Raw genomic sequence first — 27415 nt, forward strand, 5'->3', positions numbered from 1 at the left:
TTGTCTAGTGCATCAGAGAGCACCTCCTCCATACCCATGCTCAAATTAACCACATACCATGGGCCCAACTCACAGGACAGATTAGGGAACACACACACACACACACACACACACACACACACACACACGCTGGTTTTCCTTTGGTCAATGGAAAACTCAGGTAAATTCTGGTTTTGTTGATCTTTGGTCACACTTGTTGCTGTGTGAGATTTTAATATCTCTACTTTAACTAGAAATATATCTAGGAGATTATAAATCAAAAAGAGGGAAAAGAGGCTAATAAACTTACCTATTTGAAAGGTAAAATACTGAGACTATGGCCATAAAAGCTGATAAAAGCCAAAACTATGCCTTCCTGGGCCTGTGGATCACAATATCCTGAAGGTGAAACTATTCCTGCAATTATCCGAAGGCTACTTGTTGGCTCTGAGAAGATGGTTTGCTTCTACCAAACTCTTCTGAAAAACAGGGAAGGCTGAGAGATGAACAGAATGAGTGAGAGGAGACAGCATGTCATATATTAATTATAGTCAACTTTTTACTACCATAGATCTTGTTAGATGTAGCATTTCAAGGTTCTCACTCCAGTGAGAAATATGGATTATTGGTAGGTAACCACATAACTTCTCATTTAAACTAGAACTCTTGGTAATGAAAAAGGTGTTAACCAGGATTCATGGACCACTAATCACAGGGACAGCAACAGACTCCACTTCTAGGGATGGTTTGTTTCAGAATAACCAATCTGCTAATAACAACTAGATAAACTGGGGGCACCTGGGTGGCTCAGTCAGTTAAGTGTCCGACTTTGGCTTAAGTCAAGGTCTCACGAATCGTGGGTTCGAGCCCCACATTGGACTCTGTGCTGACAGCCAGCTTAGAGCCTGGAGCCTGCTTCGGATTCTGTGTCTCCCTCTCTCTCTGACTCTGCCCTGCTCATGCTGTCTATCTCTCAGAAATAAATAAAACATTTTAAAAAAATAACAACTAGATAAACTGGACAAAAAAATTTTTTTTACAAATAGTTTATTGTCAAGTTGGTTTCCATATAACACCCAGTGCTCATCCCAACAAGTGCCCTCCTCCATGCCCATCTCCCCCCTCCCCCCCACCCATCAGTCCTCAGTTTGTTTTCAGCATTCAAGAGTCTCTCATGGTTTGCCTCTCTCCCTCTCACCGACTATTTTCCCCCTTCTTCTCCCCCTTGGTCCTCCGTTAAGTTCCTCCTAATCCTCCTGTACGTGCAAACATATGGTATTTGTCCTTCTCTTCCTGACTTATTTCTCTCAGCATAACACCCTCAAGGTCTATCCCTGTTGCTACACATGGCCAGATTTCATTCTTTCTCATTGCCATGTAGTATTCCATGGTATAGATAAACCACATCTTCTTGATCCATTCGTCCGTTGATGGACACAAACTCTTTCCATGTTTTAGCTATTGTTGAGAGTGCTGCTATGAACATTGGGGTACATGTGCCCATATGCATCAGCACTCCTGTATCCCTTAGATAAATTCGTAGCAGTGATGTTGCTGGGTCATAGGGGAGTTCTACTGTTAACTTTTTGAGGAACCTCCACACTGTTTTCCAGAGGGGCTGTACCAGTTTACATTCCCACCAACAGTGTAGGAGGCTGCCCATTTCTCCACATCCTCGCCAGCATCTAGAGTTCTCTGATTTGTTCATTTTAGCCACTCTGCCTGGCGTGAGGTGGTATCTCAGTGTGGTTTTGATTTGTATTTCCCTGATGAGGAGGGATGCTGAGCATCGTTTCATGTGTCTGTTGGCCATCTGGATGAAACTGGACAAAATTTTTTAACTTGTTTGAAGATATTAGATATATATCTAGGCAAGACTTGAGGAGTCAAGTTTCCAGAAAGTCAGGGAGCTTACAGAGGTGAAGCTAGCATGTCCTACGGCTTTTTCCTTGAGACGCTGTCTGATTTCCAAAGCATCAGCTGAAAGGTTGAAAACCTGAGCAGATTTCCCACCAATTTATGAGATGTGGGGAAAGAAATTGTAGTTAATAGACTGCCAACGTGGAAGAGGGGCCATGACAATACTAGGATTCAAGCTGGGACCCAAGGGCTATCCCCTAGGAGAGAAGTTCAATAAGAATTAGATTTGCTCTCCTAAGAGTTGAAGCTCAGCTCCAAATCATTTCAATTACCTTCTGGAAGCAAAAGTAATTCCATCTGAAAGATTACCAATAGCTTCAAATGATTGCAGTCATGTTTTCATAAATAAATTGGATTGAAAAATTAGATGTACCACAAGATATTATTTTACTTAAACCGTGAGCCAAAAAGACAACAGAACAAATACATAGGAAATTAGATATTAGGTCCCTTAAGCATAGATTTTGAAATAACTATAATTAATTTGTTCACAGAAATTTTTAAAAATGGAAAATTTTTGCAAATAAAGCAAACTATAGAGAAGAATCAAATGAAAATTCTAGAACTAAAAAAAATCACTATCTTTGAAATTAAGAACTAAGTTTAATATCAAAGTAGGCAGAGCTGAAGAGAAAATTAATAAATTACAAGATATCTTAGAAAAAAACTATCCAGGGGCGCCTGGGTGGCTTAGTCGGTTAAGCGTCCGACTTTCGCTTAGGTCATGATCTCGCGGTTTGTGGGTTCGAGCCCCGCGTCGGGCTCTGTGCTGACTGCCAGCTCAGAACCTGGAGCCTGTTTCAGTCTGTGACTCCCTCTCTCTCTGACCCTCCCCTGCTCACGCTGTCTCTCTCTCTCTCTCTCCTAGAAATAAATAAAACATTAAAAAAAAAAAAAAAAGAAAAAACTATCCAAAAAGAACAAAATAGCTGTGTGGGATATGATGAAAATATATAATTGTGTATAATGAAGTCCCAAAGGAGAGGAGAGAGAAAATGGAGTTGACAATTGCTGAAGATTTTCCAAAACTGATTAAAGACTTCAAGCCACATACTGAAGAGTGAAAACAAATATAAGTAGAATAAAAATAGAAAGAAAACCACACCTAACCAAAAAATAAATCTTAAAGGAAGTCGGAAGAAAAAAACATTTTAGCTTCAAAGTAACAATAATTTTATCAATACTTTACTTTTTAATAGAAACAATGTACACCAGGGAATCATCAAAGAAAAGAAATTGCCAATCTAGAATTCTATATACAGTAAAAATATCCTTCAAAATGAGGGTGCACTAAGCACATTTTAAAAGAAACAAAAAGTAAGAGAATTTGTTAACAGCATATCTTCCATAAAGAAAATACAAATAGATATTCTTTAGGCAGAGGAAATGTAAGAGATAAAGTTCAGAGATGCAAAGAGGAGAGGAAGGACACAAAAAGTAAATTATGTGAGTAAATCTAAATGACTCCATATAATAATAAAAATAATAATATCTGTGGGTACAAAATATGTATACAATTAAGAGAAATAATAATAGTACTAAGGAAAGAAATGAAATTAAAGTGTTCTCAGGTGCTTACTTTGCCTTGGAATTGGCAAACATACTAATTTATATTAGATGTTAATAATTCTAGGATGAATACCATAGTCACGATGACCAGTATGAAAAGAAAAGTGAGAAATTTTTAACAAGCTAATCGAGAAGAAAGTGGAATAATAAAAAATACTCAGTCAATCCAAAAGAAGAAGAAAAAAAGAAGAGAAGAAGCAACATAGAACAGGTAGGACAAATAGAAAGAAAGTAACAGGATGGTAGATTTAAATGCGACTGTCATTAATTACATTAAATGTAAACAAGCCAAATATCTCATTTAAAAGATAAGAATTTTCATAATGAATTAACAAAAATGAATTCTAATTATATTGTGCTATATCTTAAACATACCCAGAATAACTGAAAGTAAAAGGATAGAAAAGTATGTATTATACAAACACTAACCAAAAGACAGCTGTGATGTTCACAGAAAAGAAAAATATTTTAACATCACTCATGAGTTGTGGAGGCAGTTTCTTGTCCCCTCTCTAGGATATAAATGCATGGAAAAATTATACTGGACCTTATTCATCTTCATATCATGCAAACTATAGCTACTCAGGATATATTTTCTCGATAAACTAACAAAGTAAGAAAAGAAGTATGTAAATATGGAGGAAAATTAAAGGAGCACCTACCTTTTTAATATATGTCATGTATCTTTTATCCTGATGATATGAACCATATTCATTTTCAACCTGCACAGCAATGATGGGGCCTCCTTTTCCGTACTGAGGGTCAAGGAGACAAGAGTTTGCAAGTGAAGCTACTGGTGGGGAAAGGCTGGATTTTCTCAATTTGCTGTTGCACCCACATAATTAGAGAGTCATAAAAATAACCTATTCCTAAACTCAACTCCAAGCTACACTATAGTTCAGGCAATTTCTCTCATTCCAAAGTCAGTAGTCACCTCTACGATGTTAATTGCTCTTAGAATTCTTTTCTAATACGCCCTGTTAACAGACTTCCATCCCTTTCTCTCCTAATTCAATGCATTATAAGCGTGATGCTTCAAACTTCCAGTTCCATCCTTTCAACCTTAGCACTAAGTAATGATTCAAGTGTCTCTCATCTTATCTAAGGGTTGTCTCAACTCCTTCCCACTTCTCAGGAACTTTGCTTTTTCTGGAGTACTCTTACGTCTTCTGTATCTTCATTTCCTTCACTAAACCCTCCGCATCATTATTAACTTGACTCATAGTCCTCCATTTAAAATAACTTGCCTGGACCACTTCCCCTTTCAGTTCCCACTATTTTGCCCTTTTCACCTTCATGAACAAAGCCTGAAATATTTCTACATTCACTCTTGACTTTGTATCCTTTCATTTACTCTTTTACTCACTTCCACTCTTTCCATTCTCCCTTTCCATTAACATTACCTTCTCTTTGCTAAATTCAAACAATACATTTTAATCCTAATTTACTATCATTCTCAGCAATATTTGACATCTTGGCTACCTTCTCCTTCTTGAAACCCTCTCTTCTGTGCTCTCCTATTGCTCTCTCCCAGTTGCTGGCCGGCCTTCTGGTCACTACTCTTCAGTCTCTTTTGTGAGCTCCCCTTGCCCTACTAACCTCTTAAATGTTGTGTTTCTCATGGTTCTCTATTAAACCTAACTCTGTGCTGGATCACATCCCCTTCCACTCTCCTAATTGTGCCCCCTTACAAACATCTTCACATTTCCCATCCCTACTGACTCCTGTTTTTGATGATAACATGCTCAGTCATCCTTTATCTTTATAGCCCTCTCCAGTCAAGCCAATTAATTTCCTCTCCATATCTTGCACCGGCCACACCCTAGTCAAGCTTCATCCTGCTAACATCTGCATCTCCTTAACCTACTCTTGGAAATACATGGGCAACCATGAAGTACTCCTCCATGCAGAAACAGAAATAGTGTTGACTTCTAAGAAGTCATACAAACCATGCAAGTAGAATCTAGGCAGTGCCCAGGACTATGTATAAGTGCCACTGAAGTGTTTGCTCTTTAAAACTTGTGATCATCATGGCCCACAAACAGCTGGGTGTAAAGAGTTGAAATGGGAGATTTTTTTGCAATTAAGGAATAAATGACTTTATTGTATCCTGATAGTGGGGAAACAAAGAGGACACAAAGCCCAAAAGAATGTTTCTCAAACCTTTAAATCTTATCCTCTGCTGACAAACGTTGAAACCATTTTCAAAATCCGCTTTTGTCTTCCCCTTTACCATCCATCCAATTATGAATCTCACAGATTAAAGAATATATAAGGAAAGAGGGAAGATCCAGAAGTTGACAGTACCTGAGATTAGCAATAGACCCTGAGCTGGATTCATACAACTAAAAGTTCTAAAAGAAGGCTACTCAGGTGCAAATGCTCTGGCTATGAAAATATGTTTTCAAAGACCTCCCAACCTCCTCAGGCCCTGATTTTGTGTTCACTAAGCAAGATTCTGATTACTAATTTTGTTTTCCAGGAGTTTCAAAACTGAGAAGTCTGATTTGGGGTGAGCTGAGTATTCTAATTCAGTGATGTCCCGCAGAACTTTCTGATGATGAAAATGCTCTGTATTTGTACTATCTAATATGGTAGCAACCATCCACACACGGCTACTGAACACTAAAAATGTGTCTGTGTAAATGAGGAAATAAACTTTTAATTTAATTTTAATCAAGTTTAAGTAGCCACATGTGACTATGGCTACCATACTGTACAGAATGGCTCTAATCATTGTAAACAACTATCTCTACTCTTCCCAAACGGCTGACTGATTCACACTCTTCAGTCATGTAGTGGTCGGTTTCCTTGAGTCTGATTAACTATGAGATACTTCCAATGTTAGAAACCAATTCTGTCCATATTAAATTCAAATTCACACTCTGTGAAGCCCTCCCCTAGCCATGTACACGTTTGCTATTGCCTCCATTCAAACTATAATACTATCTCCTTCAAATGATTACCATGAGAATAAAATCTGCTAGGTAAATGTTGATTGCCTCACAGAAAGCTTGATACCTAGTAGATGTTATACTTTTGTTCCTTCCTCCTGTTCATTTTCCACCTAGTATATAGTCCTTTTTATATTTTCCAAACATTTTAGAAAAATAGTAGCACTAAACGATGAGTATGTATAGAACCATGGTTTTATTTTGGTAAAGGGATATTAAAAAGCAAATAAATTACAACTTCTACAAAATCACTGACCTAAGGTAACCCATCTAATCTATGATGTGTGAAGGACTGACAAGTGGCTATCTTTATCAGTTAAATTAAGACTTTTAAAAAAAATTTTATTTCTGAGAGAGAGAGAGAGAGAGAGAGCATGAACAGGGGAGGGTCAGAGAGAGAGGGAAATACAGAGCCAGAAGCGGGGCTCGAACCCACGAACCGTGAGATCATGACCTGAGCGAAAGTCAGATGGTTAATTGACTGAGCCACCCAGGCGCCCCTAAATTAAGACATTTTGAAGCCTATCATTAATTTCCTATTTATGGTGACTGAGGGCAAAAGATATAAAGAGGAAGAGAAAAAAATATATACAGAGTGCAGTTTCAAGTGTACTGCCAGGGAAAAGGCTTCTGGTTGGGCAGTAGATAGGAAATATGCATAAAAGCAGGATAAAAAAAAAAAACTAATATTTCTAATAAGGAATTAGAAGGAGCTGCTATATTCACTTCCGGTCTCTGCATGATAGAAAATAGGCTAGCCCTACCCAGCAAATCAATTCAGGCAATTACTTCTCTTGGTCACAGAAATGGAGATTTAGGTTTTACCTGGAGTGGTACTATCTTGGGAATAAGCTCATTAAAATACTGATTCACTGCTTTAGTGAAGCCCTTGTAAGTTGTTCTCAGCTTCATTTTTGGATCCTGGAGTAACCAGCAAGGATTAAACCAGTGGGAATCATTCTTGAGATAGGAAATACCAGTAAGAAATGTTCAAGCATGAGGCTGGAAAACATGGAGAGTGACACTGGAACAATATATTATGAGATCTTAATCCATCTTTAAGAAAAACCAATCTATGTTCCAGTTACAAATAGCTCAGCACCTTAGCCACCACCACCTCTTTCCTCAAAAATACACATCAGAGCTGTATAATGATGAAATGATCCAGACCAGAGTTGTCAAGCTGCAGTCCACAGGACAAATTAGAACCATTATCTGTTTCTGTAAATAAAGTTTTATTGAAACACACCACACTCATTTGTTTACTTACTGTCACAGTTGTGTTCCTGCTATAACACCAGGATTGAATAGTCACAACGGACAGCGTATGTGGCCCTTAAAGCTGAAAATATTTATTATCTTACCCTTTACATAAAAGGTTTACCAACCCCTAGTCTGGAGTGAGATTTTTATAAAGCTGTTTCAAAGTGTTTAAAAAATGCTCTTTGATGGAATATTATTAGGCCATAAAAAGGAATGAAGACCTGTTCATGCTACAACATGGATGAACCTTGAAAACATTATGCTAGGCAAAGAAGCCAGTTACAAAAAGGCCACATATTGTATAATTCCATTTATATGAGATATATACCCTTCCTGGGGGACAAAAAAGTCTAGAACTAGAAAGTGGTGATGGTTGTTCAACATTTTCATGTACTTAATTGCCACAAAGCTGCATCCTTCCAAATAGTAAATTTTATGTTATATGTATTTTACCACAATTAAAAAACAATTGGATGCTAACAAAGGGAAAACCTCTCTCCACAAAGAGATAATCAACCCAATTTATTGCTATTTGTACAGCCATCACAAAAACTAGAACTTAAAAAGGTACTGCTTAAGTGGTAGCCATTAGATTTTATTAAAATAAAAAAAGTACTCTATCTTATTTACACTGTAGAAATGAGATGAAGATTTATATAAAACAAATACATACTATATAAATCCCAATATATCAAAGTTCATTTTCTATGTCATTAACTGGAAAAGAATAGTGTAGTTTAAAAATGTACACTGAAAACCAGCAAAACCCCTTACTCTAAGTTTCATTTGAATGTGCTAGGGCCCCCAAATGGAGTCATGGCCCAGGGCCTCAGACTACAACTTACCTGGGCAAGCTGCCAAGGTCTAAGTCGCTACCGATATAGGGGCCTGGACACAGAATGACCCACAGCCCCACCTCCGAAGCCATGGATATAAAAGTCCTGGGAAGTGAAGCAATGAAGATAATTTATTATTCAGTATCAGGCCTGGAATCACTTCTATTTAGCTCTATGAGGTCTCTTCTTGATGTCAGAATGGGAGGAACTCCCAGCCTAGTCTACAAGAGTCATTGTAGGTGACATGAACCAAAGGGACATGGAGCCCTACACTTCGTAAGAAAGGGACTCATTCAAAGTACTAGAAATCAGGACAGGAAGTGAAAGTCCAGAAATCCTAAGCCAGACACCACCCTTTCCCCCTGAACCTACTCCTCTCCATGTATCTGCCAACACCATGCAAGAAAACCAACTAAGGCAGACTCTTACAAATCCTGCTCCACCTTCTTCCTCATCTCCTACTTTTAGTCACCAAATCATTTGTTACTGCTTAATGTTTTCAAACATGAAACTCCTCTTAATATCAGTGCTACTACATTTGTTAAAGAACTCATCATTTCACACATGCATTATTACAATGGTTTTCTGACTGCTTTCCTTCCTTCTTCTTAGCTTCTTCTAGTGCTTCTCCAGTCATGTCCATAATCATCAACAACAAAAGTAGGAGTCAGTTTTTACCTTGTATCACTATTTGGCATACAGCTCAATTCTTTAGGACTATTATTTTATCTGACGATTCTGTGAGATAGGTATCAATATCTCCATTTCACAGATATGAAAATAAAAGTTCAAACAAGTAAGAACTTCCTAACGGTCCCATTTTGAGCTAAAAGTACAATCAGGCAGAGAGCTGCCAGAAATGAAATATCACCCATGATATTATTCTGTCTCTTTAAAAGGCTCCTGGCACAATCTTTCTAAATGCATAAACTTCCCAAATTAAAATTCTTCAAATAACTCCCAATGCCTTCATAAATGTTTCCAAATTCTGCAGCATGGTAAATATAAAGGCAAGATGTGGTCTACTATCTCTCCAGCTTTGTTTTTTGGCAGTTTTTCTACTTAAACTAGTAGGACAACCAGACACAGTATTTGCAGTTTCCAGAAAATATAATCAGTTAATTACCAAAGCCATTCCCTTTTCCTCCTGGGCACACAGCTCAACTATATTTCTGAGACTCCCATGCACTGAGGTATTGACCTCAAACCAACAGAATGAACAGGAGGGATGCATTCTAATTTCCTAAAAAGATTCTCCATGCTCTTTCTTCCACTTGCTGGCTTGATGCAGACAAGAGTAGCAGCCTGGAAGCTATGTGATGAAGAAGGTGAAGACACAAGACTGAATATCTCAATTATTTTTGGAAGAGAGACATAATGCTTACCAGGAATAGTGACTTTAGATTTTACTTAAATGAAAATTAACTCTTACTGACAAAGATGTTAAGATTTAGTTGTTACTAACATCACCTTAATTAATGTAAAATGTTCTCACATCTCTGACTTTGCCTTTGTTAGACCCTCTTCCTAAAATGCCATTCAGCACCCTCTAGCAAACTCCTGCTCAGCATTTTAATTTATTTCAGCTATAATCTCACTGTTCTCTTCCCTGATCTGTTTTCCTAGTTTGGGTTGTATGTTCTTAGTATATTATTTGTCTCCTTCCCTACATTGAATCTTTAGTCTTGATAGCACAAAGTGTATTATCTGTCTATCTCCTGCACCAAAGACAATATCTGAACTATAGCAGATAGCTAACATATGTTTTAACAATTATAAATCTTCTGAACTTAATATGGGGTTACATCCCAATAAACCCATCATTAAACATATTGTAAGTCAAAAATGCATTAATACGCCTAATGGACTGAACATTATAGCTTAGCTTAACCTACTCTAAAATGTGCTCAGAACACTTCCTTTAGCCTACAGCTGGGCAAAATCATCTAACAGAAAACCTATTTTATAATAAAGTATTGAATATCTCACATAATTTATTGAATGCTATACTGAAAATGAAAAATAGAATGGTCGTATGGGTACAAAATGGTTGTAAGCAGATCAGCTGTTTACCCTCATGACTGCAAGGCCGACTGGGAAGTTTAGCTAGCTACTGCTATCCAGCATCATAAAAGTATATAGTACAACATATTGCTAGCCTGGGAAAAGATCAATATTCAAAATTTGAAGTACAGTTTCTACTAAATGCGTATCACTTTCATACCATCATAAAGTCAAAACATCATAAGTTCAACCATTTTAAGTTGGAGACTGTACACTGCTGTGTCATATCTTAGAAACACTGTAAACTATAGCCCAGAAATTTCCTCTGATAACTGAGAAAGCAGGTTCCTCAGGATAGATTAAAAATGCAGCACTCAAGATGTGGACCCTCTAAACCACAACAGTAAAACAAAGTAAGTAAAATGTACCACAGATACTAAGGTCTGGGCTCCACTGCAAGTTAACAGATTCACTGATCAACAGGGTTTCAATCCAGGGAACAAAATTATCAGAGCTTCCTGATGATTCCCCCAACAGAAAGTAAGGTGCTTTTGTTCCTCTGATCCCATAAAGTCAAACCCTTATCTTCAAGCCACAGAAACAGGAAACCTCCACATTAAGACATACATGAAATCCAGGTTTGCAGTAAAATAAAACCAGCCCTTTCTTGGCTCGTGAAAGTTCCAGGGAATATGCCTGCAATGGAAAAAAGAGAAATATAAAAATCTTTTACCTACTTGCCTTTATTCCATATTGACTCTTCCAGTTTTAATATAACAGCTGAGCTATCTCTACAGTGAAGGAAATTGAAGATTTCAGTAGCCAAGCCTCTGTGTGTGAATGCACTTTGTATTAACTTCAAAATTTCCTCCTTCAAATGCCACTGCAGATCCAAGCAGTCAAAGTTGTTCCTTGATTCTGAACTTCAGGTAAAATAGATTTGTATGTAATGTCCTCTGGGGTGCAACCACAAATTTCTTATTTTTAAATGCTAATGCAAACATATAAAAAATGTAAATCCATACCTATAATAGCAAAAAAGGAAAACCATTAGCCATAAAACAGAAACCAGAAGGAGCTTAAAAGCTTATAGAACTGGAGTATAGAGTTTTCTTTAAATGAATAAAATAAAATCCAGCAAGGAACAATAATACAAGATTCATAATATCCAGGATCCAGGATCCATTAAGAAAATTATTAAGCATGCAAAAACAAACAAACAAACAAGCAGAAAAATGTGATGCAAACCAGAAAAAAAAAATCAAGAAGAGAAACAAATATAGCAGTGACATATAGAATGAAACTAGCAGAAAAAAATACCAAAAAGGTATAACAAGTATTTACCATATCTTTAATAGGTAAAAGGAATGCATAACCATGATGAGGAAAAAAATGGAAGATATAAAAAAGACCCATGTGGCACTTCTAAATTTTACAAATATAGTATGTGAAATAAAAAAAATACTCTGATACTATCAACCACAAGAAATGAAAAATACTGGCTGAGACAAACAGCAGAGTAGATACAACAGAATAAATGATCAGAACAAAAGAAACTATACAAAATGGAAAATAGAAAAAAAAAAAGACTAAAAATAAAGATTAACACAGCATCAGGAATATGCGGTTTCTTACCAAGAAGTCTAACAGACAAGGAATTGGAGTCTGGGGGAAAAAGGGGAGGGGGAAGCAAAAATAGAGCCACAATTTTACAAAATTTGATGAAAACTATAAACCTACAGTTCTTAGAATTTCAGTGGACCACAAGTAGAATTTTTAGGTAGATATACACCATAGTACATCAGAATCAAATTGCTGAAAACCAAAAGAAGAGAGAAAATTTTAAAAGCAGCCAAAGGAGGAAAACAAAGATGAGAAATACAACGAATTTGTCATCAGATAAAGTGCAAGTCAGGAGACAATGAAGAAACATTTTTTTGAAGTACTTAAAAAACAAAACAAAAGTAAACCATGTCAACCTAGACTTCTATACTCAGTGAATTTATCCCTCAAAATAGAAGATGAAAAAAAAATCAACTTTTCAAAAAAACAAAAGCTAAAGGAATTCACTACCAACATACTTGTACTGTAAGAAATTTCAAGGGAAGTTCTTCTGCAGAAGGAAATACCATGTGGAAATTGTAATCTATAAAAAGGAATGAAGAGCACCAAAAATGGCAAATATATGGATAAGTAAAAAAGGTATTTTATCACTATAAATTTCTTTCAAATATAAATAGATATTCAAACAAAAATAACAATATATTATGAATTTAAAAAATTAATATAAAATTTTATAAGAATATATTATGAATCTTGTAAAAAAAACAAAGCACATGACACAGTACAGCACAAAGGTTGAGGAAAGTGAAATGGAAGCATACCATTGTAAGATTTTATAGTAAGAGCTTTATGTGTGCAAGAAAAAAAGGAAGCAAATCAGGAATTTAAGAATTTAGATACAGAACTTTATGTAAAAACTTTAAAAAGAAATCCAGAATCCTTAAAAAATAATTTAATTCCAGGGGCGCCTGGGTGGCTTAGTTGGTTAAGCTTCCGACTTTCGCTTAGGTCATGATCTCGCGGTTCGTGGGTTCGAGCCCCGCGTCGGGCTCTGTGCTGACTGCCAGCTCAGAGCCTGGAGCCTGTTTCAGAGTCTGTGACTCCCTCTCTCTCTGACCCTCCCCTACTCATGCTGTCTCTCTCCTAGAAATAAATAAAACATTAAAAAAAATTAAAAAAAAAAAAATAATAATTTAATTCCATACCACACTTTCAACAATGGATGGATCATCCATATATAAAACCAATACAGAAATACTGTAATTGAACTACACATTAGACCAGATGAGCCTATTAGGCATATATAGAGCATTCCATCAAACAGCAGCAGAACACACATTCTTGTCAAATATACATGGAACATTCTCCACAATAGATCATATGTGAAGCCAAGAAACAAGTCTAAATAAATTTAAGAACGAAATCATATCAAGCATCTTTTCTGACCACAATGGTATGAAACTGGAAATCAGTTATAAGAAAAAAACTGGAAAATTCACAAGCATGTAGAAATTAAACAACATAAATGGAAAGATATTCCATGTTCTGGGATTGGAAGAATTAATATTGTTAAAATGCCCATGCCACCCAAAGCAATTTACAGATTCAATTCAATCTCTATCAACATTACAATGGCATTTTTCACAGAAATAAAAAAAATCCTAAAACTTGTATGAAACTACAAAGACTGAATAGCTAAAGTAATCTTGAAAAAGAAGAACAAAGCAAGAGGCATCACAATTCCTGATGTCAAACTATATTACAGTATCAAAACACTGTAGAATTGGCATAAAAACAGACACAGAGGTCAATGGAACAGTATAGAGAGCCCAGAAATAAGCCCATGCCCATATGGTCAATTAACTTATGACAAAAGAGTTAAGAATATATAATAGGGGAAGGATAATCTCTGCAATAAAGGGTGTTAGGAAAGCTAGATAGCCATATGCAAATCAATGAACTAACTCTCTATCTTACACCACACAAAAATCAACTCAAAACGGATTAAAGACATAAATGTTAAGATGTGAAACCATAGAAGTCCTAGTAAAAAACAAGAGTAAAGTCCTTGACGTCAGCCTTGGCAATGATTTTTCTAATATGACACCAAAAACAAAGACTACAAAAGTAAAAATAAATAAGTGGGACTACTCCAGACTAAAAGGCTTCTGCACACCAGGGAAACCAGCAACAAAATGAAAATGTAATCTTGACTGAATGGGAGAAAATATGTGCAAACCTGAAAATCTAATGAAATTTGAAAATCTAATTAGGGGTTAACATCCAAAACTTATAAGGAAATCATACAGCTCAATAGCAAAAGACAACCCAATTTGAAAATAGGCAAAGAACCTCTATAAACATTTTTTCCAGAGAAGAATACAACAGGTACATGAAAGGGTATGCAACATCCCTAATCATCAGAAAAATGCATATCAAAACCACAATGAGGTATCACCTCACAGCCGTTAGGGTGTCTAATATCAAAAAGACAATATATCACAAAGGTTGGTAAGGATATGGAGAAAAAGGAATACTTGTGGCACTGTTGGTGGAAATACAAATTGGTCCAGCCACTATGGAAAACAGTATGGACTTTACACCAGAAATTAAAAATAGAACTATCATATGATGCAGCAATCCTATTTCTGGGTATACATTCAAAGGAAATGAAATCATTATCTCAAAGAAATATCTGTACTCTCATGCTTATACCAACATTATTCACAATAATCAAAGTATGGAAACAACCTAAGTGTCCAATGGCAAATAAATCGATTGAGAAAATGTGACTCACTCACACAAACACACACACACACAGAGTACTAATTTTTAGTTTAAAAAAAAGAAGGAAATCCTTTATTTATGACAACATAAATGAACTTGGAGGGCATTATGCTAAGTGAAGTAAACCAGACAGCAAAAGACAAATACCATATGGTATCACTTATATGTGGAATCTTAAGAGTAAAATTTTTAAAAATGAACTCAAAGAAACAGAATACAATGGTGGCTTCCAGGGCCTAAAGGGTGGGAAAACGGGAAAAGATTGGTAAAAGGGTACAAATTTTCATCATAAGATGAATAAAATCTGTGGATCTAATGTGTAATGTAACTATAGTTGATAATACTGTATTATATAACTGAAACTTATTAAGGAAGTAGGACTTAAGTGTTCTCATCAAAACAAACAAACAAAGATAAATATGTGAGGTGATGAATGTATTAACTAACTGGATTATAGGTTGGAATCCTTTCACAATGTATACATATATCAAATCATCACATGGTATATTTTAAATATATTACGGTTGCTCTCTTTGGGGGAGGGGAAGGAATGCTGCTGTCAGTGTTCAGCCAGTGGCCAGAAAGCCCAGGTGGCTTTTTCAGGGGCATCCTACTGTGGGGCAACTGCGTGGCAGGTGTGGCCTACCTGCCTACCCTGAGCCTACTCGTTCAGGAGGGTCCTCCTGGATCTGAGAATGGACTCTGGTCACAGCGAAGCCAGATGAGGTGCAGAGATAACACATCAGGGAAAGGATCCTATAATTTGAGAGGAAGGGCTTCAGGCTGGGGATGAAGATGCTATAGGTGCCAGACAGCATCCTTGCTGAGCATTAGCATGGCCTACAACTTGCAGGGAAAGACCTCCTACCTACCCTTCAACAGCTATAGGAGCTCGGGCCCCACAGTGGTCATGGCTGCAAGGCTATGGTCTGGGAAGGCCCCAACATGGTCCATGCAATGAGCTGAGGCCCTGGCACCACTGTGGAGACTTTATTGTCCACATCTGCAAGAGTGTCATCCACAGCAGAAACTCTGTGTAAGAGACCCTGGGAGATATCCAGCTGTGGTTCCAAAGCAATGAGCTGGCAGACTGGGCAGATGAGAACAACCACAGTAGCATTTACCCATCCTGAGCACTAAAGGTGCCTTCAGCTGCCCCAGCATCCACCCAAGACCAACTGCCTCTATGAACAAGAACTTGAGCCCACATCCAAGTTCTGTCATAAATCACTTCCTTGTCCACCTCCTGCTCCACCCCAGGCCACAGGAGTCTGAGCCACCAATTTCATGTGCCTCTCAGTGTCCTAAGCCAGCAAGATATTGGACCAAATTCTTTCTGTACCAAAGTGTCAGACAACCTAAGGTCTCTTCCAAAAGTGGGGAGTGTAATGTCCCCTCACCAAAGGCTAGACATTATAAAGTTCACTACGCTATGCAAAACAAATGTTTTAATAAATCAGTTACAATTGGTCAATTATACCTCAGCAAAACAAAAACAAAAAACAAGATTTTAAAAACAGGAGGGGCACCTGGGTGGCTCAGTCAATTGAACATCTAACTCTTGATTTCAATTCAGGTCATGATCTCACTATTTGTGGGTTTGAGCCCACACTGAGCTCCAGGCTAACAGAGGGGAGCCTGCTTGGAATTTTCTCTCTCTCCCTTTCTCTCTGCCCCTTCCCTGCTCATGCATGTGCTCTCTCTCTCAAAATTAATTAATTAATTAATTAATTAAGTAGAACATTAAAAAGCAGGAAAATAACTGCATGGGAAATTGGAAATTAAAAAGAAATAGAACCAATATGGTAAAGGATATTAAAATAGCTTATAGAATATAATGCCAAAATTATATACAAATAAATGTGGAACTCTCTAGTCGATGGAAAATTTTGTTGAAAAATAGAAATTAGCTACTTGAATAAAAGTATAAAATTTAAATAAATTAGAAAATATAGATGAAAACTGCAATAACTCTAAAGATACAAGTCCTGTACCAACACTATCATCAAAATGATGTTTTTAGTAAATTATTTTCTCAATTATAAGAATAAAATTCTAAGATTCCATGCTGTGTAATCCATGTCAAATCAAAGTAAATTCATTTTATGAAATCAATATTAAAAACTGAAAAAAAAATAGGGGCACCTGGGTGGCTCAGTCAGTTGATCGTCCGACTTTGGCTAAGGTCATGATCTCATGGTTTGTGAGTGCAAGCCCCACATCGGGCTCTGTGCGGACAGCTCAGAGCCTGGAGCCTGCTTCAGATTCTGTATCTCCCTCTCTCTGCTCCTCCCATGATATGCCTTGTCTCTCTGTGTCTCGAGATGATAAACACTAAAAAAAAAAACAAAAAAAAAAAACCTGAAAAAAAATAGAAGTCATTCAGAAATTTTTGAGCACTTACTATGTTCCAGGTACTATTATAAGCACAAAAGATCATCAAAACAGAGAAGAAAAATGCTGCTCTCATGAAGCTCATATTCTAGGAACTAAAAACTATAAAACTCTTAGAAAAAGATGTTGAGGGAAAGCTTCATGACATTGGATATAGCAATAATTTCTTGGATAGGACAACAAAGGTGCAGCAAGAAAAGGAAAAATAGACAAATTGAAATTCATAAAATATTAAAATTTTTGTGCATCAAAGGACACTTTCAACAAAGCATAATTCAGAATAGAAGATATTTGCAATCACATATCCAATGAGGTATTAATATCCAGAATACATGAAGAATTCCTGCAAATCAACAATAAAAAAAAAAGAAACTACCCAGTTTCTGGGCAAAGGATAAGTATTTAAATAGATATTTCTTCAAAAAAAAAGATATATAAATGGCCAATAAATACATGAAGAGATGCTCAGTACCACTAATCATTAGGGAAATGCAAACCCAAATCACAATGAGATACCATTCCACATCATTAGGATGGAATGCTTGTGCTTTGCTAGAAGGAATGTAAAACAGTGCAGCTCCTGTAAAAAACACAAGCATTACAATTTGAGCCAGCAATTTCACTTCTGGGTACATATACAAAAGAACTGAAATCAGGAATGCAAATATATATTTATACACCAATGTTCATAGCAGCATTGTTCACAGTAGCCCAAAGACAGAAACAACCCAAGTGCCTAATGGATGAATGAATGGATAAACAAAATATAGTATATACATAAAATGGAATACTATTCAACCTTAGAAAGGAATGAAATCTGATACAGGCTACAACATAAGTGAATCTTGCACATTATGCTAAGTGAAATAAGCCCAGACATAAAAGGACAAATATTATATGATTCTATGTATATGAGGTACCTAAAAAAGACAAATTCACAAAGAAAGAAGAGTGGTTATCAGGAAATGAAAGGAGAAAAGAATGGGGAGTTATTTTTTAATAGAATAGTACAGGATAATGAAAAAGTTTTGAATATTGATAGTGGAAATGATTGCAAAACAATGTGTATTTACAGAATGCTACTGACTTCAGAAAGTCTTTGGAATCTGTGGAAGACTAGTTGACATTACTTACTAAAACTAAACATACACCTACCTCACTGTCCATCATATTCATTCCTAGATGTATATCCAATAGAAATGTTTACATATTTTCACCAAAAGGAAAGTACAAGATTGTTCACAGCCCCACTATTTCTAATGGCTGAAACCAAAAAAATCCTAAGTATCTATCCACAAAACGAATATATTTTGGTATGATTACCAACAGAATTCCATACAGTAATGAGAATGAACAAGCTAAAGTATCTGGTAATAAGGATGAATATAAACAAAATCTTGAACAAAAGGTATCAGACAAAACAGAGTACATATTGTCTGATTCCATTTATGCAAAGTTCAAAAACAGGCCAAGGTAATCTATGTGTTAAAATAATTAGTAGTAATCTTTTCAAGGGAAGCAATGACTGTACAGGGAATGGGAGAGATTCTGAGATGTTGGTGTACTACAGGGTTTTGGGGGTTGGTTATAGTATGTTCACTTCATCAAAATTTATTGAGCTAAACTCTTATATACTCTATGTTAAATTTTAATCAAATATTACTTTAAAATAAAACTAAAATCAAGAGGAAGGTGGAAAAAAAGAATCAAGAATATTTACTACCAGCAAAGTAGTAGGTAGTTTGGGCCAAACCTCCTAATGAGGAAAACAAGAAAAAGTGAGCAAGTTTTTCCTTAACAGAAGGCATCATTAAGACTTCCAATTTCTGGTCTAAGAAATAAAAAGCATGGAAGCTGTCTCTCCCATATTCACAACAAGAATAAAGCTGAAAGGCTGAAAGTTGTTAAAAAGCAACAACTCTTCTTACCCATCAGAGAAGTGAAGTCACAAGGAAAACTGCTGCCCCAAAAGCTAGAGTGAGAGACAGATGATGTAATGGTTAATTCTTTACATCGACTTGACTGGGCAATCAGGTGTCCTGGCACTAGGTCAAACAGTAGTTCAGAGTGTTTCTGGATGAGATTAACATTTGAACTGGCATACTTAGTAACATAAACTGCCTTCCCCAATGAGATAGGATGCATCCAGTCAATTGAAGACCTGAATAGAATAATTATTAATAAAATATATCAACAGCCTAAAGAGGAAAAATAAACTCACAATTTTATCAGTAGGTGCATAAAAACCATGTGAGCTCCCAATCATGACAAAAATTCTCAGAAACTAGGAAGAGAAAACTGCCTCGACTTAACAAAAACATCTATAGAAAACTTACAGCTAACACCAGAAGCTTCCCTGCTAAGATTAGGGACAAGGCAAGTTGTCCCTTCTTGCCACTCTTTTCAACATTGTACTAGAAAGCCTAGTTAATGCAATATGACAAGAAATGAAATAAAAGATATAAAGGGAAGAAAAATATAGAATTTTCTTTGTTCCCTGATGATATTATTTGTCTATTAGAAAATTCAAAAGAGTTCATAGCAGCACTCTCAACAATAGCCAAAACATGGAAAGAGCATAAGTGTCCATCAACAGACGAATGGATCAAGAAGATGTGGTTTATCTATACAATGGAATACAACAAGGCAATGAGAAAAAATGAAATCTGGCCAAGTGTAGCAAAATGGATGGAAATTGAGGGTGTTATGCTGAGCGAAATAAGTCAGGCAGAGAAGGACAAATATCATATGTTTGCACGTATAGGAGGATTAGGAGGAACTTAACTGAGGAACAAGGGGGAGAAGAAGGGTGGAAATGGTGGGGGAAAGGGAGAGGCAAACCACGAGCGACTCTTGAATGCTGACAAAAACTGAGGACTGATGGATGTGGGGGGGAGGGGGGGATGGGCATGGAGGAGGACACTTGTGGGGATGAGCACTGAGTGTTATGTGGAAACTAACTTGACAATAAACTATTTGTAAAAAAAAATAATAAAAAAATAAATAAAATTACAAAAGATGAAAAAAAGAAAAAGAAAATTCAAAAGAATTGACCAAAAAAATCTCTTGGAACTACTAAGCAATCAATAGCAGGGCTTCAGAAAACAAGGTGAATATACAAAAGTCAATCATTTTCTTATTTAACAGCAATGAACAATTGACAACACTATCCAAGTTTAAAACTCACCATGAAGCTACAATAATCAAGACAATGCAGCACTGAGTAAAAAAGAAAAAAGACAAATAGATCAAGGAAATAGTATAGTGAGACTAGAAATAGGCCCATGCAAATATAGTCCACTTATCTTTGACAAAGGAACAAAAGCTATACAGTAATGAAAAAAAAAATTTTTTTTAAATGGTGCTGGAGCAACATGCACAAAAACAATGATATAGGCATAGACTTTATACCGTTCACAAAAATGAACTCAAAATGGATCAGAGACTTATAAAGGTAAAGTGTAAAACTACAAACCTTCTAAAAGATAACATAGAAAATCTAGATAATCTTGGGTTTGGCAATGACTTTTTAGATACAACACTAAAGGCACATTGCATGACATAATTAAGTTGAACTTCATTAAAATTAAAAAGATATGCCCTGCAAAAGACACTATCAAGAAAATGAGACGACAAGCCACAAACTGGGAGAAACCCTTATAAAAGGTGTATCTCATAAAGGACCATGATCCAAAATATACAAAAACTCTTAAAATTCAACAATAATAGTAATATAATTTAAAATAGGCAAAATATCTGAACAGACAGCTCAAAAACCTATACAAATGACAAATGAGCATATGAAAAGATGCTCAACATGATATGTCATTAGGGTATTGCAAATTAAAACAAGAATGAGATACCACTACATACCTATTAGAATGTCCAAATCCTAGAATACGGACCACAGCAAATGCTGACAAGGCTGTGAGGCAATAGGAATGTCATTCATTGCTAGTAGGAATGCAAAATGATACAGCCGCTTTGGAAGATAGTTTGGCAGTTTCCTACAAAACTAAACACATTCTTACCATATAACCTTCAGTATGTACCCAAATGAGTTGAAAACATGGTCACACTAAACCCTGCACACAGATGTGTATATCACCTATAATTGCCCAAACTTAGAAGCAACCAAGATGTCCTTCAGTAGGTAAACAGATAAGTAAACATGGCGCATTCATACAATGGAAAACCATTCAGCACTGAAAAAAGTAAACTAGCCTGGGGCTTGGGTGGCTCAGTCGCTTGAGCATCCGACTTCAGTTCAGGTCACAAGCCCTGTGTCGGGTTCTGTACTCACAGCTCAGAGCCTGGAGCCTGCTTCAGATTCTGTGTCTTCCTCTCGCTAGCCCTCTCTTGCTCTCACTCTGTCTCACTCTCTCAAAAATAAAAATAAATATTTTTAAAAAACATTTTTAAGTAAACTGTCAAACTGTGAAAATACATAGAGGAAAGATTAAATGCATATTATTAAATGAAAGAAGCCAATCTGAAAAGGTCACATAGTGTATGATTCCAATTATGTGACATTCTGGAAAACGCAAAACCATGGACACAGTAAAAAAAAAAAAAAAAAATCATTGGTGGCCAGGAGTGAGCAGAGAGGGAAGGAGCACAAAGGATTTTTAGGACATTGAATTGAAACTATTTCCTATGATACTATTAATGGTGGATATGTGTCATTATACACTTGTCCTAACCCAAGCAATATATTACACCAAGAATGAACTGTAATGTAAACTACGGACTTGAGGTGATAAATGGTATGTCAATACAGATCCATTGACTATAACTTATACACCACCCTGATAGGGGACGTTGATAGTGACAGAGGCTCTAGCAGGGGTGGGTGGGCTGGTGTTATATGGGAAATCTCTGTGCCTTCCTCTCAATTTTGTTATAAACCTAAAACTACGTACTCTAAAAATTAAAGCCTTTTTTTCATTGAAACACTAAAATAAATAAATAAATAAATAAATAACACTAAAAATAAAGGAAAAATCTTGAAAGCAGCCAGAGAGAAGTGATGCATTTCTTACAGAGGAACCCCACTGGGAATTACAGTAAATTATGAGACATGGAGTACAACCCTACTCTATGGAGACCAGCAGGAAGTAGCACAATATTTTTCAAGTACTGAAGGAAAAGAATTGCCGGCTTTAAGGAAAACCTATCTCCCTTTAGTCATATGACAATTCTAATGCCAGATATGTAGGTTTTTCCACTCCAGGCAATTCTCCAATTTCCAGCAGATACCAACTGAGTGTCCTATAATTTAACTCAATTCTGATACTAATTGCCCAGAGTTAGCACAGACCCCACAGGTTAAGGGCTCAGTCCCAGATGACATGGAGGAGTCCCTCACTCCTCCACTTCAGATACCAGTCCCAGGTTGTCATCTTTATTTCTGATCAACCAGCGACAAATCAGGGGTTCCCATGACCCCCTCTTCATATTTGATAATTAGTTAAAACTGATCATAAAATTCTGGGAAACACTTAGCTTTACCAATTTATTATAAAGAATACAACTCAGAAACAGCTACATAAAAAGATGCATAGGACAGGTATAGGGAAGGTACATGGAGCTTCCATGCCTTCTCTGAGCACGCCACTCTCCCAGCACTGTAATGTGTTCACCAACCTAGAAGCTCACCAAATCCCTTCACTTAGGGTTTTATGGGGGCTTCATTATATAAGTATGATTGGTTAAATCATGGCCATTGGTAATTAACTTAATTTTCTCATTGGTAATTACCTTTCCTCTCCTCCGAGGTATAAGTCTCTGTACTTTCTGCTCAATTTTGCTGTGAACCTAAAACTCCTCTAAAAAATAATGTCTATTTGGAAAAAAAAAGGAAATTCTTCAAGACCTCAAAGCAACTGCAGAAAAGAAGTTTCAGTTAAATGAACAGGTGACTTTACAAAGGGATAATGAAAGCCAGAAGGCAGCAGCATTATCTTCAAAATGCTAAAACATCTGCCTACCTAAAATTTTATACCAGTGAAAATACTCCTCACAAACGAAAAGAAAATGAAGAGATTTTCAAATAAACAAAAGCTAAGAACTTTGTCACCAGCAAATTTAAACAACAGAAAATTCAAAAATGTGTTCTTCATGCAGAGTTTCCAGAACAGCAGTAATAATAGTCTTGTTATTTAGAATTAAAATACATAACAATATCATACATTAAGAAATAACTAGGGATAAAGCATTCTAATGTCTTCACATTACAAAGCGGGTAAAAGCATAAGAGAGAATTAGTTGATAAATCAAGGATGAATGTTATAAATTCCTGAGCATCCAGGAAGAGTATTTACCTCTCAGGCTAACAGAAGAAAGGAAATAGACTCTCCAGCATTCCAAAAGAAGGCAATGTTTTTTAGAAATAGCAAAGACAATAATTCCTTAATGCAGGCAACAAGAGGCTGAGAAAGCAACGTAGCCTAGCAGACACTAAAACAGAATATAGAACTAAAAACCCACCATCATATTTGAAAAAAGGGGGGAACAAGCACAACTAAAACATAAAGATAAAATGATTAAATGTTGTGACAGTACGGGAATGAATAGAGAATACAAAATATAACCAAGGACAGTCAGGTACTAAAACTCGTCACTGCATTCTCAGACACTGGCCAAGTTTTTGTGATAGTGAAGGTGAAGTTTTTTTTTTTTTTTTTTTTTTTTTTTAAATTTATTTCTAGGAGACAGAGAGACAGCATGAGCAGGGGGGGGGGTCAGAGAGAGAGGGAGACACAGACTCCGAAACAGGCTCCAGGCTCTGAACTGGCAGTCAGCACAGAGCCCGACGCGGGGCTCGAACCCATGAACCGTGAGATCATGACCCAAGTGAAAGTCAGACGCTTAACCGACTAAGCCACCCAGGGGCCCCGAAGTTTTTGTGAATCCATAGTAAAAATGCTTAAAGATTGAAAGCCTGTTTAAGATTTCAAGAATGGAAATTAGCTTGCTTGAAAAAGAAAAACCAGCCCTACAATTTTCAGACTGGGAGGCAGGCACAGATTAAAGCCCCCTGAAAAGTTAATGGGAAACAGTGTTGCTCCCAAGATGGTGTAGTAGTTGTAAAATGTCATATCTTTGAATGATTATTGCTTTCTCACCAAAGACACCCTCAGAGCTTCTCTGCTGTAACCGTCTACTTCTATGGAGGCCTAATTGCTAAACTTCCCTCACCACAGCACCTAGGTGGCTCAGTTGGTTAAGCACCCAATTTCGGTTCATATCATGATCTTATGGTTCATAGGATGGAGACCCATATTGGGCTCTGTGCTGACAGCTCAGAGCCTGGAGCCTGTTTCAGATTCTGTGCCTCCTTCTCTCTCTGCCCCTCCCCTGCTCATACTCTATCTCGCTGTCTCTCTCTCTCTCTCAAAAATAAACAAACATGAAAAAAAATTAAACTACTGTCACCTCATGCCAACACCTAACCCTGGTAACCTTGCTTCTTCTAATCTTGCATCAGAAACAACAATAAATCCAGAAGTTGTTCTCACTTTTGTTAGACTCCCTTCAGAATCCTTCACCTTGTGAAGTGTCTTCTCTCTTCCCCTTTCTTGAGACTGGCATTCCACCATTCCTCTGGAACTCATTCTTTCCCTGAAAGTTAGCATATCTAATTTTGTCAGACTCTAGGTTTGTTTCTGCAAGACTGGCTGATTCATTTTTAATAACTTTTTTTAAAAAGACAATGCAGGGATGCCTAGGTGGTTCAGTCAGTTGAACATCAGACTTGATTTCAGCTGAAGTCATGATCTCACAATCCTGGGATGGTCATGGAGCCTGCTTAATTTCTCTCTGTCTGTCTCTTTCTCAAAAAAAAATTTTAAGACAATTCAGTCTTTATATGCTAAATGTATCCAATGTAGAAGCCTGCTTGATTCTGAGATAATGTTCTCTTCCTCTTTGAGAGATTTAGAATGTCTTATAGCTTATGAAAGAAGAGTGACACTTTTTACTTTTGTAAGCAACAGTTCAATGCTATACAAAGGAACAAAATAACGAGGAAGAAAGAGGAAAAATAATGTGGTGTGTAAAAGGCATTATGACAGTTTAGAGGGTAAATACTTTAAAACATCCCTCCTATCATTCACCAAATAAAATTCCAGTTAAATATTTTTTCTTCTAAACCCGTATTTTAAAAACCAAATCACTGAAAAAGAAAACAAAACTAAAACTGATATCAAAACAGTAATGGATAAGCACTTTCCCAGCTTAGAAGCCTAGAAAGAAATTGCTAATATTTGTTAATTTCAGCTTCTAGGATAAGGACAATTATATTACTTGCCAGGCCTGATTCTCAATGAAACCCACCTACAAACAGAACATTTTCTGGAACAGTATTCTGTCCTTGGACTCATCACCGGGGCTATGAGTCCTATGGCAGGCGAGGATATCCAAGGAGAGAGGCCTGCTGTACCTGAACTTGTTCAGTCATTAGGGACCCCTGACCCACAGCCACCTGTCCTGACCACTGCCTCTGAAAGGTAGACTCTTGAGTGCAGGCCACAAGGACCCTGCTTAGAAGGAGCTCTTTCAAAGATCAACCAGAGCAGGCTCTACCAATAGGATATTCTGGGGATATCAAGTGGAGACTCAGACATCCTAAGAACAATGAAGAAAGTACTGAAAGGGTCAACCCTTAGATTGGTCTAATAAAGTCTCAGAGCTAGAAATTCAAACTATAAATTCTGGAAATAATTACTTAGGGGGCCAGCACTCACGTGGTAAGGGTGTTGAAGCCACAGGCCTTCAGCTTCAGCAAGCGGTCCCTCCAGTACTCCCTGGGCACCCGGAAATAGTGAATAGTACCTGCGATGATCAGGAAAGGAGAGCCATCTAGTGTGAAGCTTGAGCCTCCAACTTTCAGACCCACATTGCGATTCTTTACATGAAAGGGAGTCAGGTAAACTTGATTTATCCTGCAAGGATAAAGGAAGGGCATGAAGTCCTAAAGATGTTAATTAACCATGCGGCATACAGTTTGGGCAAATCAGAAGGTGTTTTCTTCAGGGGCCCTAAGCACACGTCCAGTGCAAAAACACACTTCCCAACCTTTCCCTCTCAAACATACCTGGGTGGGAGATCTCCTCCAAATTGAGCCATTACCAATAACCCTGAAGACAGGGACAGAATGCCCACAGGTCCCAACGAGAAGGCCAACATGCTAAACAGAAAAGACAGAACAGAAGTCAGACACCCTGGAGACAGAGAAGGAGATGGGAGTTGAGTGAGGTCTGGGTGTGGAGGATGGTGAGGAGGACAGATATGGCCTCCCTGGAAGGCAGAATTCTGCATAGCTGTCTCTTGGCTTCTGCACCACTCGGACTCACCACAGACAGCACCTCAAGGCCATGTCTACTGACTGGAGGAAGGGCAGCTGCAACCGAGAGCCTCCTGATAATAACTGGGTTTTCTGACATCAGTTACATTTTAGAGAAGATCAAGCCTCAGTCGAGTAAGTTTCACAGAATAGAGGATAATCTGTGGGAAATTTGCCAGAGAACTTCTATTGCTAAGGTATCAACCCTAATAAAGTGCTGCTTAGCAGAGAACATGGCTGGAATGTCGGACTTACTTTGTATCGGGGTCCCAATTTCTATCCCTAACCCTATTTTCTACTTCTCTGCCACTGCAGAACACCATCGTTATTAGCTCCCAGAACAGAGTCATCTTTGTGGGGGCCGTGGTTGTCTTTATGCTGCTCACCCTGAGTCTCTATGAGTCCGAGGTAGGCAGAGCCAGGGCACCCTAGCAAAGCCGGGGTGGAGATGGGGGTGCACAGCTTCTAGGACGGGGAAGCACCCTGCATGGGGCGTGGCTGTGTCCTCACTACCCAGAGCAAAGCCTGAATCACATCAAGTGCTCAATAAGTGTTTTCTGAACAAATGCAAGAGTTGCCAGAATCAGTAAAACATCTTCGTTGCCTCCATAAACTTCATAAGCTTTACCATGGGACTTCGTGAGGATTCCGTTAGACAAGAGTCGGGAAGGCAGAACTCGACTGTTTTCTGTCGGGAAATCGGATGGAAAATAGAACGGGGCCCGGTGATTAGAAGACAGACGGGGAAAGAAACGAGCGCACGACCCTCTGGACGCCAATCTCGGCTCCTCACTGTGGGC

At 37.4% G+C, this 27415-nt stretch overlaps 1 protein-coding gene across 1 annotated transcript in view; it reads right to left on the reverse strand.

Annotated features, from left to right (window-relative positions):
• Nucleotides 1–26458, reverse strand: part of LOC120246320 (beta-galactosidase-1-like protein 2) — a 50035-nt gene extending 23577 nt beyond the window's left edge. Inside the window, 6 exon segments of the mRNA XM_039253783.1 lie at nt 4131–4223; nt 7248–7357; nt 8532–8626; nt 11153–11221; nt 26017–26214; nt 26367–26458. Coding sequence (XP_039109714.1) covers nt 4131–4223; nt 7248–7357; nt 8532–8626; nt 11153–11221; nt 26017–26214; nt 26367–26458 — 657 coding nt within the window.
• Between the last annotated feature and the right edge of the window lie 957 nt (nt 26459–27415).

Source organism: Hyaena hyaena, unplaced genomic scaffold, assembly GCF_003009895.1.
Source record: "Hyaena hyaena isolate Hyena2069 unplaced genomic scaffold, ASM300989v1 scaffold_465, whole genome shotgun sequence".
In the NCBI taxonomy this organism is placed as follows: Eukaryota; Metazoa; Chordata; class Mammalia; order Carnivora; family Hyaenidae; genus Hyaena; species Hyaena hyaena.